Source organism: Eleginops maclovinus, chromosome 7, assembly GCF_036324505.1.
Source record: "Eleginops maclovinus isolate JMC-PN-2008 ecotype Puerto Natales chromosome 7, JC_Emac_rtc_rv5, whole genome shotgun sequence".
NCBI classification, from domain to species: Eukaryota; Metazoa; Chordata; class Actinopteri; order Perciformes; family Eleginopidae; genus Eleginops; species Eleginops maclovinus.
The window spans coordinates 6,140,187-6,158,478 of NC_086355.1; the positions used below are offsets into that span (position 1 = coordinate 6,140,187).

At 40.0% G+C, this 18,292-nt stretch overlaps 2 protein-coding genes across 6 annotated transcripts in view; one reads left to right on the forward strand and one right to left on the reverse strand.

The window, feature by feature from the left end:
- st6gal2a (ST6 beta-galactosamide alpha-2,6-sialyltranferase 2a) overlaps positions 1 to 13,142 on the forward strand; it is a 48,726-nt gene extending 35,584 nt beyond the window's left edge. For 4 of the 5 annotated variants that reach the window (XM_063888035.1, XM_063888036.1, XM_063888037.1 and 1 more), the window contains one exon: positions 9,279 to 13,142. In XM_063888035.1, coding sequence (XP_063744105.1) covers positions 9,279 to 9,526 — 248 coding nt within the window. In that variant the 3' untranslated portion in view covers positions 9,527 to 13,142. Of the gene's footprint in view, positions 1 to 3,073; positions 4,674 to 9,278 lie in introns of those variants that run through there. The other variant, XM_063888040.1, reaches the window with a different exon arrangement.
- Positions 3,083 to 18,292, reverse strand: part of tmtops2b (teleost multiple tissue opsin 2b) — a 30,706-nt gene continuing 15,496 nt past the window's right edge. Inside the window, exons 3-4 of the mRNA XM_063888041.1 lie at positions 13,155 to 13,388; positions 3,083 to 6,584 (exon numbers count right to left, since the gene is read on the reverse strand). Coding sequence (XP_063744111.1) covers positions 6,435 to 6,584; positions 13,155 to 13,388 — 384 coding nt within the window. The 3' untranslated portion in view covers positions 3,083 to 6,434. The remainder of the gene's footprint in view (positions 6,585 to 13,154; positions 13,389 to 18,292) is intronic.

The window sequence follows — 18,292 nt, forward strand, 5'->3', positions numbered from 1 at the left end:
GTTCATGTCTCTTCAACTTTAATTTCCGACATTTAATGTGCTTTCTCCCTCACACAGCCCTATACAGTCCATACCCGGCATATATACGAGGCATTTGTTCACGCAAAGAGCGACACACCATTGATCTTGTTGGTGATCTGCAGTATCGAGTGGCGATACTGCATGATTGAACTTGTCATGATTGATTTGTCCTTGCCTTGGAGGTATAAATATAACATACGTTATTGATTTGATTAACAGCAAGTGACATGAACACTAGATCTGACTTGTTTTTGACTAAGAGCCGCTGTGGTCTAGATAGTGTTCAGGCACAAAACAACATGAGTCTTCAGTCATGTTAGCAGATCTGTGCGGCTGTACCAAATACTCACATCATTATCGCTGGATGCTCACAATGATTAAGTTAGAAGGCATTATGTTTCCAGTTTCGTAGTTTATCATGTCAGCATGCTTACATATACTCCGATAGTATTATTTTCTTTCTTTGGGTAGACAGAAAACATGTTGAGAACACATAAATGACATGATCACTTTATTTCAACTATTGAAATAAAATTGTTGCAAACGGTTGCTTTTTTATCCTTTCAGCTGTAACAGAATAACATAATGATAATCTGGAGTTGCGTTTGTTTCCACCTGGTGAATATAGTTGTTGAATGTACTCTCCTTGATCTCTGTTTAGCTCTTCTCGAACTCCCGAGGGAGATATCATGCTCTCCTGCAGCTAAATGCGCTGCAACTTTATACAGACGTCAATACCTGTGTCTGTTGCTTTGTGTACAGTTACAGCTTAGAGCATCTTTTCCACTGAAAAGAGCTGCCTGCTGCAGACAAAATAAATGCTTTAAAAGCGTTGGGAAAAAAGTACAACAGCTGAACAATGAGCTGAAACCAGATCAGTTGGTTCAGAAGCTATATGTGTGGGAGGAAGCACTATATAAATTCATACAATTCAAAGTATAACAACATTTTCTCAATTGCACAATATGGAGCGTGTCTCAACTGCAATACATGTCCCGGACACTTTACCATAGATGCATATAATATCAGTATATGCCAAATTAAACTTGGTAATTTAGGATATCTGTTGTCGATCTTAATGGTGATCAGTGACATCATCCTTTAGATTAGGTTATGTATTGTTCGTCAAGCTGAGTGGAAGTGGGTCTTAGCCCGGAAGTTTCAAAGGTTAAAAGAAAATATGGTGAACCCCAGGGAACCGTACTTGGGCCACTCCTCTTCATAGAGCATATCAATGATTTTGTGTAATGTAGAATTATTATATAATGTTGTTCTTTTCTCACATGAGGTAACTTTCTTATTAAGCTACCTTAATAAGAAACGAGTGGATACATTTTTTTAAATGCTAAAAAATCTTCCTCACTTCCTTTTTGAATCAGAAGAATGTTGAACATGTTTTTTGAAACTTTAAAGGATCATAAGTATTTAATGTTGAAAGAAGAGCAAACGTCAAGCCTTTTCTTCAAGTTTCTTTTAAAGAACAAAGTTTTATGCATGATTAATTTCTACAAAGTAGAGGCACCGAGTGACCTGACTCTTTTCTAGAGCTACAGTCTTCTGAAGGTTATCAAATACACTTCTCTCGCAAGTTCTTTAAAGACAAAAAGGTTGTCTTTGCTCAATGACAGACTTTGTGAACTTGTTCCAAAGGACTTTATAAAGGATAAAACACATTAACTTAATGGTCACGCTTTAGTGTTGTACAGTTATGGACTGATATTGGTAGTAAAAATGTCATTATTTGTGTCCGTTTCAAAACAACTTTGAGGCAGCATCTATAATATATCTCTCCTCAGAAATCAATTGTAATTCAAACGCTCTATATGTCTCTATCTACTGCACCCTACCTATTTAATGTTTAGACTGACAGAATAATTGGGACCGTTTATTTGTCAGGGTTGTTTGTTTTTTGGGTCTGTGGGGAATATTTTCGAAGTTTTACTATAATATCTACTTTGTGTCTCGGCCCATACTCTCAAAATGCTTATCCTGTTTCACATCGTTGATCATTCATGATTGTACTTATAATCAAGTTCTTTTAACTGTGTTGTGAATAAACAGAAACTAGCCAAAGTTGGAAAAAGCTTCATAAAGTTGGGGTTAGCTCCAGGTTAATTGATCATACTCTATATGTTCCCCTTTGACATCTTCATTTGATATGTTGTTACCATAACACATCCAAAAAATGATCAGTTATGTCGCTGCAGCCAATAAAGTGTTTTACTGCCGTGTAGTACAGAATTGCATGCTAATTACTGAGTGCAGTAAACTAATGAACAGCGCTCAAGTTGAGGACATGGAGAGAGTAGTAAATCAGACTAAACAACAGTAAAATTACAAATAATCACAAGTTGGATGTATAAAATATACCACTTGAGACCACGCAATGCAATAAGTGTTGTACCAGGAGTTGTTGTTGACCGGGACGATGTTTTCATGCAAACTGGAGATAAATATCGTCATTATTTACATCATTTTCCAGCAAAGACACAATTTTAATGCTCATAACCCTTTCTGATGAATGCCTATGCACATTTTTCCCAGTTTCCAAGTTCGGCATGGTCAAATATTTTCGTTTTATAGCAAATTTGTTGTAGAATTAAGTTAACAAATGTTTGATAAAAACATGAAAATGGAGGCAGACGTTTATTTGTCAGGGTTGTTTGTTTTTTGGGTCTGTGGGGAATATTTTCGAAGTTTTACTATAATATCTACTTTGTGTCTCGGCCCATACTCTCAAAATGCTTATCCTGTTTCACATCGTTGATCATTCATGATTGTACTTATAATCAAGTTCTTTTAACTGTGTTGTGAATAAACAGAAACTAGCCAAAGGTTAGCTCCAGATTAATTGAACATACTCTATACGTTCCCCTTTGACATCTTCATTTGATATGTTGTTACCATAACACATCCAGATTTATGGGAATGGCATTTGTCTTGCTGATACTCGCGTTCACTGTTCTCTTTGCTTAGGTCTCACGTTTGATATTTGACAGGTAAAGCATGTTAAAAATGGACTTCCTCACAAAAATGTCTTTTTTATTTACAGCACATCATTAGGTCATCAGAATCTACAGCTCATGAGTCTTTCAGGCAAAACATAAGTGATGAACGCCTCAAAACAGAACACACAGAACTATCAAACAACAATTGACAACACAAGCTGATTTCACACAGCTTAACCACAGAGGAGACACGGGTCACACTTTAATCTGTAGGGACTGAATCAACAACATGTGCCGTTTTATGAGCGCCTGGCAGCAGAGCTTCTGTTGGCCGCCCACAGCGTGGCTGTTTGGTTGTCCCTGATTGCAGGCAGTCAATGATTAGATGGCTTGAGTGAGAGGCAGCAGGGCTTAACATCGAAAAAGTCCAATTGAAATTTAAATCCTTTTATTACTGAAACTGAAATGCCAACATGTTCCTTGTTAGGATCTTTTTGTTTCTTCTTTTGTTTTTATGTTTAAAGCTGGACTCACTGCAGATGATTCTGTTTTCTACGCAGCAGTTAGGGGGCCTGAAGTAAAACAGACAACAAAATCCATCACGCTTGTTGACTTTTTGAGTCTGTCTTTGTATGGAAATTGACACCATCTCAATTACTCTGATTTCTATGTCACCAATCACTGAGTCACAAATGAAGTCTTTATTCGAAACAGTCTTTCACACTCATTTGGCAGAAACTTTTGTACAAAGCGACAGAAACTAAGTGCATCATCCTTCATTGCTAGATTTATTTTCAGAGACTTTTCAGCAAAGGACATGTATAAGTAGGCAATCGATTTTTGCCCACCTTGCTGCCATGGCTATGTGTTGAATAGAGATTGATTTATAATTGTTGTGTCATTTTGAAGTAATGCAGTCATTATGGTTATCATTACTGAGGACGGAGAGACACTGCAATCTGTCAGCACAGATGCCATGATGGCATTTAAAGTCTTTCAACAGAAATCTACCCCAAAAAAACATCTGACTGAGGTGTCACATTTTAAATGTAGGTTTTTATCACATTCATACAAATGTGCGTTCAATGACAATACGCTACTTTTTCTTATAAAAAATAAATCTTGCTTATCTTCTGTAATAAGTGAATAATGCAGACTTTTCACGATGAACACCAGACAAATAAAGTCAAAGTTGTACACAGTTTTATAAACACTGTCATGTTATCAATTAATTGTTGTCAGAGTGTTAACCATGTAAACAGTTGCTATGAGCATCACAGAGAAGACAGACAGCTGTGGCACGTTGAAGCTGTTGATATTGAGAGTCCATTGACAGCAATGTTGCACATCAGAGCTTAACATGTCACGATTAGAAAATTGCATTTTGCTCAAAGTTTTTTTGTTTTGTTTTCATACGATTTTCACAAGAAACTCCAGCTTCTTTTTTTTCAAAGTAAAGCAGCACAATGTTTTTTCTTTGACAGAAATATTTAATAAAATAATTAAAACAATAAAATACAATAGAATGACTTTCTGTCCCTTACAGTCCCTGAGGGTCACCATCCAAACAAATCAGATCTGCTTCTAGATGGGCTTAAATCAAATGTTCTGTATCAAATGTGCCTGGTATCTGTTTCACTCAGGGCCATTATAGCAGTTTGTGTACCCTACTTCCCTGACATTGCGTCCTGCAATCAAAACGTCAGCCTGCATTACATCACAGCTTATGGTGCCGTTTTGGCAAACCTTGACACTTACTGGTCCTACTGTATCTCAGCCTGGCCCCTCCTGATGTGAGAAACTATAAGCAGGTGACATAGGAGCCATTTGGCATCCCATATCCCGATCTTCGTGCTCCCCTCCCTTTTAAAGAGGCTCTATTATGTTTTTAGATAGTGACAACCCTATGTAACACTCACACTTTTATTGGCTCCAACACATCTTGGTGATGATTGGTGACATGATAGGCTAAGGGGCGGGACATCTCTAAGCGGTTGACCAATCACAACAGAGCCGGCCAGCTAACCAATCAGAGCAGACTAGGCTCTGGTTTTAGACAAAGGGGGAAAAGAGGTGCTGCAGCACAGGCAGTATGAGAAAAATAAAGAGCTTTTTGAACATTAAGGTACAAAAGCTCAATGATTGTAACCTCCACTCTCTCTGTCAAACCCTTTACTCAGTCAGTGAGACCACAGGTGTGACCTAAGCTGTCAGTCCTGTGTCTTAATACAGGTGTAAATAACAGTTTGCACGATGTGTCATCAGTTCAGAATTTTCCATGTACAAAGTAGCATGCAACAAAATCATGCCATAACACATACAACTACACCAAAAGAGGAACCCCTATAGCAGAAATAAAAAACAATGCCTACCATGCAGATATAAATCATACGTATTTACAGGTTGAAATTTAAGTATAGGATCTTGTTGGAAAAAAGCTGGAGTTAAGAGGAGGAAAAGATGGATGCTTAATGATGAATACATCAATCCACTTAGGACACTGAAGAAGGACAACTCTAGTCGGCACAATGACTAACGGACTTAACGGAACGGAAACATGGCTGAGGGCAGAAGAAAACAGAATACATTCTGGAATTTATTTAGATTTCTCTGACGGTTACGTTTTTAATTCTAAGACTATTGTTCTAAAATGATTTTGTCCCCGATGTTATTGTGCTCCTGCGTTTAGAGAGGAATTTCCAGTTTTCCTGATTCCAGTGTGATTAGGAGAAAATGTGCTTGGATGATAACAGTGACAGGTAGGGTTCATACAAATAATGGTCATTCAGACTTTTTAATATCAACAATTTGGATTTGATAAAACAATGAATATTTAAAGTACATATAGACATAAAAAACAAGGGTTAACACTCTATATGGCCTAAAGTAGACGTCCACAAATGTGTACTTTACATTTTTTGTGCAAAACTTCTTTTGGGAAATCCAAATCCTTTTGTTTACAATACCGTGTATTTTTGGGGAATATTCAGGCCTGTTCTTACAAAGCAGGACCAATTAAGACTTTGTTTTTCAGAGTTTGATGCAGATAACCCTGATGGTAACCTTTGAAACACTTTTTGGGATACATTTGAAGCCCATAAACTGCGAGCCAAGTTCACAAACATCAGTGTCCGACCAAAAAAGAGGCTGTCGTAGCAGCAAGCTAATCATCACGGTTTAGGAGTGAGATGCTCACCAATCTCCTAAAGGTGTTGATGCTGAGGTGGTCGCTTACCTTTGGCCATATAGTGTTTGTTAGACATGTCTTCAGTATATTTAGTACTTTTGTAGTTTGTACACATCAAAAACTCAAGGAAAACACAAACTCACACATAAAAGTACATTTACTTTCTCGATGCATCATGCTTCAGTTCACATTCCCTGGCAGTTCACATCTCGACTGTGGCAAGCTTAGTCATTTCTGTTTCATCAAGTCTGTCTGCTGTCTGGTCACATTGAGAATATTCAGGTTGTGACCTCGGGGGTGCAGGCCACCGTGTTGCTATAGGCTCTGCGGTTCAGCTGCATCACCGTGGTCTTTGAGGGCATCGAGGTGTTGCCGTGCTCCGCGGGCCAGCGATTGCAGTGAAACAGAATCAGGAAACACCTGTAGAACTGAGATGGAAAGACAGGAGAATGTGAACAAATAAAAGGACTATTCTCTGCTATCATTAAAGATGGCTTGACCTTGGTATCATGCTTTCAGAGGGACTCAAGACCTTTTCAGAGTTTAATTAGACAGAAGTCCTGCTTAAGTGCACTCTCGTTTCCCCACAGACAACAAGTAGAGCCACTTGAGAGGAGAAGATGGCCCAGTCTTGTTGTACTGGTGTCAGAGGTGTTTTTGTTACTTTGCCTTTCGTTCAATACAGTTTCAAAGGGCTGAGGGCTGTCTCATAAAAGTGTTAGCTAGGGTTAGTTTCCTGAGTACTGCTAGGGAGTGACGCAGCGAACACATGGTTCTGTTGCGTTGACGCTTGCCGGTGGGCGTGTCTGGCGCTTGGGCTTAATGCGACCAACAAGTAATCACTCCTCCTGTTTGTATCCCTGTGTGCCCTATCCCATATAAGTGTTTCCCTACCGCTATTATTATTTTCTCCTCCATTTTATGGAAAATGAGGAAATGAGCCGCACTATGGCTCTCCCAGCATAATTTACATACACACGGTTTGATTAGCTAGCGCTTGTACTGGCACATTTGCATCAGTGGGATTTGATTGGCTGGCGCTTCCGTCGACGCTTGAAAAGTTGAACTTTTCTCAACTTTCACCGCGAGCAACGCAGGCCAAAGCTAAGCAACGGAACCACAATGCAGTTTGGCAAAGCTTGACGTCACCCCATCTAAAGAGAATGGGAGGAAGCGTCTACGCAACCGTGTGTTCCCTGCGTGAGTCATCGTGGTTTCCAGGGGTGCCTTTTGAAATGCGAAGGCCAATACTTTGGCGCTTTTGTTCGGATTCTTATGTCTTAACTGCAGGTGCAAATTTGGAAATCAAAGTGAAGTGAAAAGATATTCAAATGATGCATTTATGAGTGAAATGTACTCATGTCATTTTACTGAAACATGTTTTTCGGGCTGCGTTTGAAAGGGTTATTTGATTTTCTGTAAAAACTATCTCTGCTGTGAGTTTATTTACAATGGATCAGCATGTTGATTTATTGTGAGAAAATAGGAGGGACAACCTGAACGGTCTTATTAGAAAAACAACACAGGGCCATCATGCTTTCCAACAGGCTGTCGAGAAAGGGCTATATGTCCACTAGATGCTTATAGATTCTGTAGGGACGCTCCCGCTCGTAGTGATTTGTTGTGATTGTGATCATGCTGGAGAGCAACAATGGAGAAGGAGGAGGGTTGCGAGCAGAATACCAATCATCAGGGAGGGAAGTGATAAACAGAAATCAGCGGCAGTGTTCAAAAGCAAGGTGGTGGGAAATGCAACAAAGGATAACAAACAGCAAAACGGGAGCTGACTGCTCTGTGTGTTGGCAGCATGCCATAATGTATGAAATCTACCATGCTGAGGCAGGCAAACTCTTCATGCATTATGCATTCACTTCTATTTTTATCTTTATCTCACGGAAGGTTCTGCTGAGCGTGCATGCACAACCCAGCTCCACATTTGCACTTATAATCACATTTGCACATTTGAACTGCCCGGTGAAACAGATTCTGACACGGCCTTGTGCAGCGGAGATTTATGATGAAGGCTTGTCTAAAAGGAGAACACGGAGCAGATGCTGAGGAAGGCTTATACATTTTTAACACTCCTTTTAATCACGTGTGCATTTTAGTATTGATGCACTCTGCATACTAGGCTTTATCTGTACATGTAGGGCAGCTACATCAACTCTAAACTGGACGTATGGGTTTATTTGAAAAGGCAGTGGGCAGAAGTTGAAACTGAAGGCAAGAGGCGCGTGAGTTCATGGCGAACTGACTGACCGACTTCGTGTCGATAAAAACGTGAGAGGTGTGAAGAGAAAAATGTACTATCAGGGATCTGGGTTGATCTCGTGAAAAGCAGCAACTCTCATCACCACAGGGGTGGCATGTGATATTTTGGAAACATGTGTGTGTCTTTTTTTATAAATCAGTTGGCGAGTGAAATTAGAAAATGTATTCTTATCTCATATCTGTCAGTAAAAACTATTATAATGACCTCAACCAATTATCTTATTTTAGCATAAAGACTGGAAACGGGGAGGAACAGCTGTCATCCTTAATGAACTTCACTGTTCGGTCCCTATCCTGAAGTTGAACTGACACCTGTTATTTGTACACAGTTTTTGTTGCGATTTAAAAAAAAATGGTGAGCTTTTTAGGTGCTGGCAGATGGATATTTTTACTTTTGAACACCCAGGATAACAGTTCCCATCTGCTTCCAGCCTTCATGCTAAGTTAGGCTAACCAGCTGTTGGCTTTAACATCATATAGAGCGAGCAAATACCATAATCTCACTCTAAGCAAGAAAGCAAACACACATCTTTTCCCCGAATGTCGAACTTTTAGCTGCTCTGCAGATCCTAAGGATTATACTAGGCAGCTTTCAGGTGTGAATGTTACACTGTGTGCATGTAAACAAACAAACCCTGCAAAACCTCTCGTGATAATAGATGTAATTTAGAGAAGGAAAAAGAATGTAGCTTTTTACCGCCTAACGAGGTATTGATTTCTTTATGTTGATGCTCCTCTTTTTTCCTCCTTAAGCTTGTGTTTGAGTATCAACAGGTTTTAAAGAAATTCAGGAATTATTTTCAACATGAATACCTGAACTCTCTCTCTCTCTCTCTGTGTTGCCATTGCAGGCATCCTCCTGATGATGGCGCTGTGCGAGCAGGTGCACGTGTACGAGTACATTCCCTCCATGAGGCAGACGGACCTGTGCCACTACCACGAGCGTTATTACGACGCCGCCTGTACGCTGGGTGCGTACCACCCCCTGCTCTACGAGAAGAGCCTGATCCAGCGCATCAACACAGGCCCCGAGCGTGACCTCCGGAGGAAGGGGCTGGTCACTCTACCGGGCTTCAGCACCGTCAACTGTGACATCTGAGAAATGAAACGTGACCCTCTGAGCCAAACAAACACACACTCCGGCCTTTTCTGGCTGACTAAGGGAGAGGTGCAATAAAGCCACTGGAGACACGGAGGCTGGAGCTTACAAGTTTTAAATTAGACCCTTGAAGAACATAAGCCATAGCGCTCCAGGGAGGGATCAACATGGAGGCTTCTGAAGGAACTCGTCTTCAATAAATTGGTTTACTCGACCAGAGACAGCCTCAAAGGCTCTCCAAGAAGGAGCTGGACACGATGTTCGCTCTGCTTTAGCTGAGCCACGTTAGCGGTGGAGCTGACTAGGGTAGCAACTGATCAGTTTTTAGATAGAAGAGGTGAATTTTCAATAACTGGGTGTGTTTCCATGGTGTAACTCTGTGTTTTTCAATAGTATGCGTGGGTCTCCACTTAAAGGAAATGCCACTGTTCAAAACAGTGGATATTTGTGATATTTTAGTCTTTCTTTTTTACTGGTCCAAAGGGTTGTGAATAAACAAAGAAGTCATCCACGCTGAATGTCATACATCAACACACAAACACACACGCAGCAACAGGAGCCTGCCGGGTGTTACGGATAATTTTGATGTGTTGGCAAAGATGAAGTTGAGGTGTCACCACCGTCATTTTACTCAGTATTTTATCGCCTGTTTGACATTCCCCTGACATCTTCTTGTGAAATAAGTTGATTAGTGCTGTAAGGAAGGGGCTTCTTTCACACTCACTGCTTAATTATTCTCCTGTGCATGCCAACCTGCCGCTCCTTGTTCACACTTTGGGATGGATAATCATTCTGTTAAGAAGCCTGTCTTTCACTTTAAAATCCCACCGGGAGGAAGGACCCGGGTTCACTTCACACTCCCATTTTTATTAAAGTAAATGTGGCCAGCCGAACAGCGGGAACCCTGTGCCTAGTGGCCGCCTGAACACTCTCCTCGGGTCGCCTTGTGTTTGTTCAGGTACTTGCAATCCAGCTTCATACCGGGACTGCAGGATCATGGAGTTTAATTGCAGTGAGAGGTGTGACACAGTAGATATTGCTGAAGTCAGCAGTATTCTCCACCCTGCTTCAGCAATCTCCCGCCCCTGTTTCTCGACGGTCGGTTAGTTCACTCGTTATTGAATGTAATTTCCCCACTTGGGGAAAAACCCTCCCTGGAGCTCACCACTGCAGTCCATGTAGCCTGCGTATGTGCGGGGGTATTTCTTTGTCATGAAAGAGCCAGAAGCTCATTTCCTATGACTATAAATGTCTCATATTTCCTGAATCCTCTTGATACTTGGTTGTACCTTAGGCAGCTCAAAGTGGAGACCATTATAAAGGGGGAATTTGAACCGGTAATGTCAGCAGATTAGCGTGGTCTCACGCGAGGATGACTTTTTTTACGTTTACAGTCAATCAGTGCCACATCTGCGGCGAGCTCTAGAGGTTGTAGTGTGGAGAGGACAATTGGTCGTGATTTTCGCTGCAGACAGTCAGAAAAATCTTGCCTATAACAGAGATTTTTATTGTTATTCTACAAAATGTTCTTGTGCCATTGGTTGTAGATTGATATAAGATGTGAAAACGTGTCTCGGAAATGTTGCTTTTTGAATATCCTGATGTATGTTGAATTAGATGGCTTCAGAGTAACAGTAGAAGTAGTAATAGAAGTACTAATAATGTGTAGATGATACTAGGGCTTAACATTGATGTAGAGTAGGGCTGGGTATCACCTGAACTGTATCAGTCAGACAGAAAACAAATACTTTGCTGATACCAAAACAATGCTTTTCTCATTTTTTTAACCAAGAACATTTTTATAACTGGGCAAACACCCGATCAAAAGTAAAAAGAAACTACCTGAACAAGTATTTGGCACCAATTTTGATACTTGACAGTCAGGGTGGGCAATACAATTCATAAGTAAACCTATTATGGTATTTTATATTGCAAATTTGATATACTGCGTATCATTTTTAAATACATTTTCTGGAAATTCTGATTGGAAACTACACCTGGTTGCTAGTTCATATGGTACAAACTGCTAAAAAAAGAAATAGAAATAAAATAAATGTGTGAAATTATAAGAATATAGATATCTCTATAATGTTCTTCAATTAAACATCATCAATTTAACATAGCCATAAACTACAGCGTCCAAAATGACCATGAAATGAGATCAAATCATCTCATATTGGATCGTTACCGTCATAAATACAGGCTGTTTCATTATATAGTATTACATTTAGCTAGGTTTACTATAACTGGCAACAGATGGTGTAGATAAAATAACCAGATGGGAATGACTAATTCAGTGAATTACAAACATGACGAAGGTATTTCATCACATTGATGTAAAATGTTGTAAATCTTATATGGCCAGAAAGCAGAATAGATTGTGTAAAAACAGTCGGTCTCACGATAAGTATTTGATTTTATCGCCCAGCCCTGATCGAGAGTTTTAATACTCAGTTGTTGAACATTTTAAAATGCTAACAGTGGAGAGGTTTGATACCCAGCCCCAGTTTCAGGTGGATTGTCTGGCATGTCATAAGAAGAGTTGTGAAATAAGGAACCTGGTAAAGTCGGAAACTATGAAAGGACTATAACAGAGATTTAATAAACAGTCTTAACAGATCATTGTGAAGCTTAAGGAGATATATCATTCATTTTGAATCATGTTTCCAGCTGAGCTGTAGGTCTTAGGTTCTTTTGTCCAGGTAATGATCAGATGTTTAACTGCTTGTGATTGTAACACACTGAAGGTGCAAACACCCTGAACATATTGTACATGTATATTTCCAGAAACTTGGATTACTTTTCAGTGCACAGAGCATGCAAATCAGGATCAGGGCTAAGAGTCTCAAACTGTCTGTGCTGTGCCGTGCTGCGAGTAGGCACCATTGTCATTAATGTTGTGAGAGGCGATTATGCTATATGTGTTTTTTTTTAGTGGTGTTTTGCGGATATTAGTGCATGCTTGTGGACAGGGAAATCCCATTAAGCTGCAGTGCAGCTATTAGTAATTCCCGGGGAGCATTTGATTCAGTGCAATGCATTTTGGCAACTTCATCTTCGCTTCTGAATATTGTGCCAAATCCCATCTTTAATTATGTCTTAGCCGGGTGCAATGAGAGTAATAGCAGGTGCTAATGCTCCTCTCTGTGATGATTGAAGTGGAATTTAATTAACAATTTGATTGCCAGAATTAAATCCCAGACAGTGTGCTGCAACAGTTCAGTGAGATGAGAACCTATTTGCAGACATTGTTTATAACGTTTGCCCTCTCAGCCTCTTTCTATCCACTCTTCCCTTGAGGCCTATTTTTCATTAGATGATTTTACTGAATTGTGGGAATTTGTGCACCACACTGCCTCTAAAGGATTGTTCAACATTGAAGGTTTTTTTTCTACATCTAACTCCTGCAGTGAAGAGATAAAGAAGCATCCATAACGAGAGTGAGCGCCTCACTCCTAAACAGCCTTGGGGTGTTCTCCTTGAGTTTTATTTGTCAGTGAATTCTCTTCTTACACTTGAATTGATATTTAAATAGACCATTTGTATGATTTCAGCTGTGGTAATTTGTCTTTTTTTACTGTGTAAATAAAGCTGTTGTACGTGTTGAACGCTCCTGCTGCTGACTCACCTGTTTATTCATGAGTATGTAGATGAGAGGGTTGATGACCGTGCTGCTCTTGGCCAGGAGTGAGGGTACCACGCTGGCCACAGGACTGATGATGTTTGGCGGCCCGAATGTTGCCATCATGGCCACGACGCCGTAAGGCATCCAGCACAGCATGTAGCAGGCGGCTGTGGTCAGAACCATAAACAGGATGTGGTACTCTCTCCTCCGCGCTGCAGTTTTTCTAATCTTACCCACCTGTGAAAAAGAATCAGGGCACAAAGTGAAGCTTTAGTCATCTAAAGGGCTATTTCCCTTATTCCTGAAGTGCTCCTTTGACTTTAAATACTTTTCTGTCAGATGGTGACAGCATCAATTTAAGTATCACTCTCTTGGCAGCTAGTAATTTCCTCTCATTTCCCTGCACTGGGAGGCTTAAACCTACACACGTTTTTATAAAGTCTGAATTTGTGTGCTGAAATCCAAGATTCGTTTAATGCACAAGCTATTATGCATTCTTCAGAGACAGAAAGATGTGAAAAAGTACTAATTAATTTCATCATCTGAGGTTCAGGAAAAGCATTATTAATGAACTTTTTAATTGGTCTCGACGTGCTTTTCTCTTTTATTCAATTTACATTCCGACCCTTAAGCCTTCTTCAAGAACAATGCAGTCTTGTGAAAAGTGGCAACAAAAGCATTCAGACGCTGCACTGATTGCTTCCTGCTGAACACACTTCAGTTTTTTGCTCAATACAAAAAAACTTGATCTGTGCTTGTGTTTTGTCTTGTTGTTCTGTTTTCAAGATTGCCAATCATGATTGAATAATAATATTTCCCCAAGTATAACAGTGGCTTACTTTTAAAGGGGCCCTATTATGCTTTTTGGGGTTATCCCGTTCCTGTAGAATTATGTAGGTTTTTTTGTGAATCAAAATGGTATGCAATAAAATCCCAAAGGTCCCTTCAGAGGGAGTTTCTCTCCCCCACACTCCCTCCCCTGCCTGAAACACCTCTATTGGAGTCCTTTGTTTGGTCCCGTAACATAGTGACATCACTATGAAACATTTCTATTGGCTAGCGCTCCAACACATTGTATGTGATAGGCTAAGGGGCGGGACATCACTTAGCGGTTGACCAATCACAACAGAGCCAACCAGCTAACCAATCAGAGCAGACTGGGCTCTGGTTTCAGACGGAGGGTGAAAAGAGGTGCTGCTGCACAGGCAGTATGAGAAAAATAAAGAGCTTTTTGAACATTAAAGCATGGAGACATGTCCCACAAAATGCAAATATGAAGCTGAAAATGAGTATAATATGTGCTCCTTAATCTGCCTGACAACATTAGAGACAGTAGGGCAGATGGATGGAAGACATGTAAAGGCGACACCAAGGTAATTATGTGAACAATCACTGAATGTGTAGAAAGGACAATGCATAGCGTCTGTCTTCACCACAGGAAACACAGCAGTCATTTCATCCACATGAAACCTAACAGCGGTGCTAATAAAACCTGCAGCTGACCCTCCTCGCTCCTCCAACATACAAATATGAAGCTTAAAATATTTAATAATTTGTATATTATGCATTATATTACCTCGAGTTCCCATAATTGATTGATGTTGGTGTAGATAAACGCTTTAAAAACAATACAGGTTTTTAAATAAGGTCCTGCATCAGGTATGTAATGAAGCAGGACTCCCCTACGTTGATATTGTACTTTATTGGTGCAAATAAAAAATAAAAGTGTAATTAATTGAATCATTAAAACCAATTTGACACCAAGGGTGTGCAATATCTCTCCCGTTTCATCAGTATACACATTTAACTGATCCACTCTTGCTTTTTGTCTTTTGAAATGTATTTTTCAAGTGGATTAATCTGTATCTTAATCCTAATCCAATTAAAGTTATCTTTACATTCTGTGGATCTCCTCTCACAGAAGGCTCTCTTTATTCTCCCTTTCTTCACCCTTCTGCTCTTGTGGATGCAAGAGTTGGCAAACAGCGTCACTTCATGACACCGCTGAGCCCAGTGCGTTTTCACAACCTCATTAAAGACTCGTGCACACTTGATGCAAATGATCCTCAGTTTCAACGACCACCAGGGGATTCAGCAGGACCCGCGGCAGCTGGAGCTCAGCTCAGCTCTGTTAATACATGTGATTTTTTTTTAATAACATCAGGTAATTACTCATGCAGAGGAGTCAAATTGAACATATAATTCACTGTTCCCTCTGCTTGTAACAAAATTGGATTGAATGCAATAATTGTCCTGTCATTCATCATCACAGGGAAATGAAAGGAGCATTTTTGCTGCATGCATTGGCAAATAAATGGAGCACTCTACCAGTTCCATGGAGCTATCATATAAACGTTTGTTGACTCGAAAATTAGCCCCGTTAATCTTTATGAACAGATTCTGCATTTATGTGGAAAAAAGTAGGCAATATAGTCCAAGGAGTAACGACCAATCATGTTCAAGCAGGCATGAGCTGTAATCAGTTTGTTTGGGGAGCAAAGGAGGAGGAAAGCATCGGCCAAAATGAAATCCCACTACCCATTGTTTATCGTCTGACAATTACTCGATAAACACTTCAGCTTGTTATTAGCTTGTAAACCGGCCTATTGTAAAACAATCTGGTCATAGTTTGTTCTCTTAATCCCAGTTTGATTTATTGCGTCTGAAATTGTTACTCGGGCTGTTGACTGTGTTGCCATATCAGATGGATATTTTACAGCCGAATCCCAACATAAAAACCTGCTTGATTCAATAAAAAACTGCCACACAATAGAAAACTCACGACAAGCTTCCCATCAAACAATCCTTGGTGTTTTCTGATGGAGAAAACTAATGTCTGTTATCTACAGCTGACGTTCAATTGACCAGACTGATTGATATGACGTCCCTTGATCCTGCTTAGCAGCGGTCTGTTCTCCTTAGCAGTGGTCTGTTAGCGGAATGTCCAGATAGACCAATCAAAATCGAGCATTCAACTAGGCCGTGTAATAACGAAACACATCATGTTGGATATCTCAACCAACAGAGAGTAGTCAGAAAATGTTAAGAGAAAAACCTCCAGGTCAATGATAGTAACCTGAAGGTAAGAAGGTCCTCCATTATTCCAACAAAGCGTACTGAATGTTGTATCTGTGACTGGGTCAGGTTAATCGCTGGCTACACTTAAACCCCCAAAATAATATCTCTTGCCACAAGAGTCTTTTTGCCGTGAGGGTTTCCAGATGGATGTCCGTGCACTTTAATAAAGATTAATCCCTAAGTGCTGAATTCTAGCTTCTGGGTTTACTTATGCATTGTATGGTCCAATGCACATCTCCCGCTGGCCTCCGCCTGCTGTCACTCAGCTCATAGATTTTACTTTGGGTTGAGATAACACACTTTAAAATAGATTCGCTTGAACCCTAAGTGGCTGCGCGATATCCTCACGTAACCAGGGTTGAGAGGGCAACTTTATTGCATTACAATTTCTAGTTACCTCTAAAAAAAGTAATCAGTAACCTAATGTAAACTATCAAATATAAAGAGAAATGTAACCTGACTGTGTTCCATTGCTTTTGGATTACCTCAATATCAAATGCAATGCCAATAAAAAGGCAACAAGAGAAAGAAAATATCCATTATATGTTGTTTACAGTATATTATATCCATCCATCCTTCCATTTTTCAACCCATTTCGGCTGCTTGTAATCACAATCTCGTTCTTCCAGTCATGGCCCATCCTTCAGGACCATAGGTGAGGGTATGGAAGAGGATAGACCGGTAGATTGAGAGCTTTGCTTCTGGCGCTCTGCTTTGATGAAGAGAGAGCTCATCCAGAAGGCAAAGCTCTCAATCTGCCGCTCCATCTTTGTTCCTAAGTGAATTATATAACATAACAGAACAATTTTACCTTAGAAAAGAAGAAACAAAGGTATTTTTGTCTAAAAAATGTGTCTTAGCATTTTTATCAAGAGGAAAAACCTGCCTTTCATTAAGCACAGCTACATGAGCACATACTACAGTTAAAGCTGAAATACAATCAGACTTACAGAAAATGAATCATTTTAGTTTAATACATACAGTTTAGCTGAGTATTCTATGAACATATAGGTTCACATACTGAATTAAAAAAAGGAAATTAACCAAAGAAGGTGAAAACCATGAAGCAAATTCAAGCAGCAGGAGTATAGATTAAGGTATTAGCCTACAGAACAGCACAGCTGACACAGAAGCAATACAATGTCTTCTTTTACAACAAATGTAATATGCTCTTTTTATAGTAATCATTTCAGTAATTTTAGGAAAGTCCTCAAATCTCATTATATCCTTTTGAACTTAGTGTTTAATGTCCTGTTACATTAACTTTCATTCTTTTCACTTCCTGTCTCTGTTTGATTACCTGATTGGGTTCAACTGAAGCCTCAGTGTTTTGCCTTCCCTCCCCAGCTGTGTCTTGTCTCTGTGATTAGTCTTGTTTATAGACCTGTCTTCCCTTGTCTTTAGAGTCAGTTTGCCATCTTTGTTCCTGTCGGGCCTTGACGTGTGGTGAATTTCGTACCTGCCTGATTCCTAGTGTTCGTGCTCATGCTTCTTCCCCTGATTCCCACACCTGGTCTGTACTCAATCCATTATTTTGATTTGGTTTGCCTTGTCCTCTTTGTTTTGTGTTTTCTTTAATCTATTCCTGCCTCCCTCTCTTACTGCATTTGGGTCCAACCTCCTGCCTAAACCCTGACTGTAAGTTCCTGTTAAGTAATCTGGTTACATGTTATCCGTCACTCCCCAAGCCCGAAGATACATGCATGATCAGTTCAGTTGAAAATTTGAGCTTGGATTAGCAGGTCAGCTTTTTCACTCATGTTTCACATTCAGTGACTCATTGACCAGCTACCTGGATATGAGCTGGAGAATGACAACCAATCATATTCATACTCCGCTTCCCTTATTCACTCTGCAGATAGGGTCTGATGCTGCATGTCACTCACCCACCACGACCTCTCTATTTGCAGAGCTTCTCATGTTGTTGATCAGATATGCAGGGTTTTTTTTGCATACAGGGGATTTGTTTTCCCCGCCGAATTGTTGCTGCTGTGATGTTTCCAGAGCGCTTCCTCAAAGAGCAAAGCCTTTTCAGCTCCAATCAAACTGTATAACCATTTCAT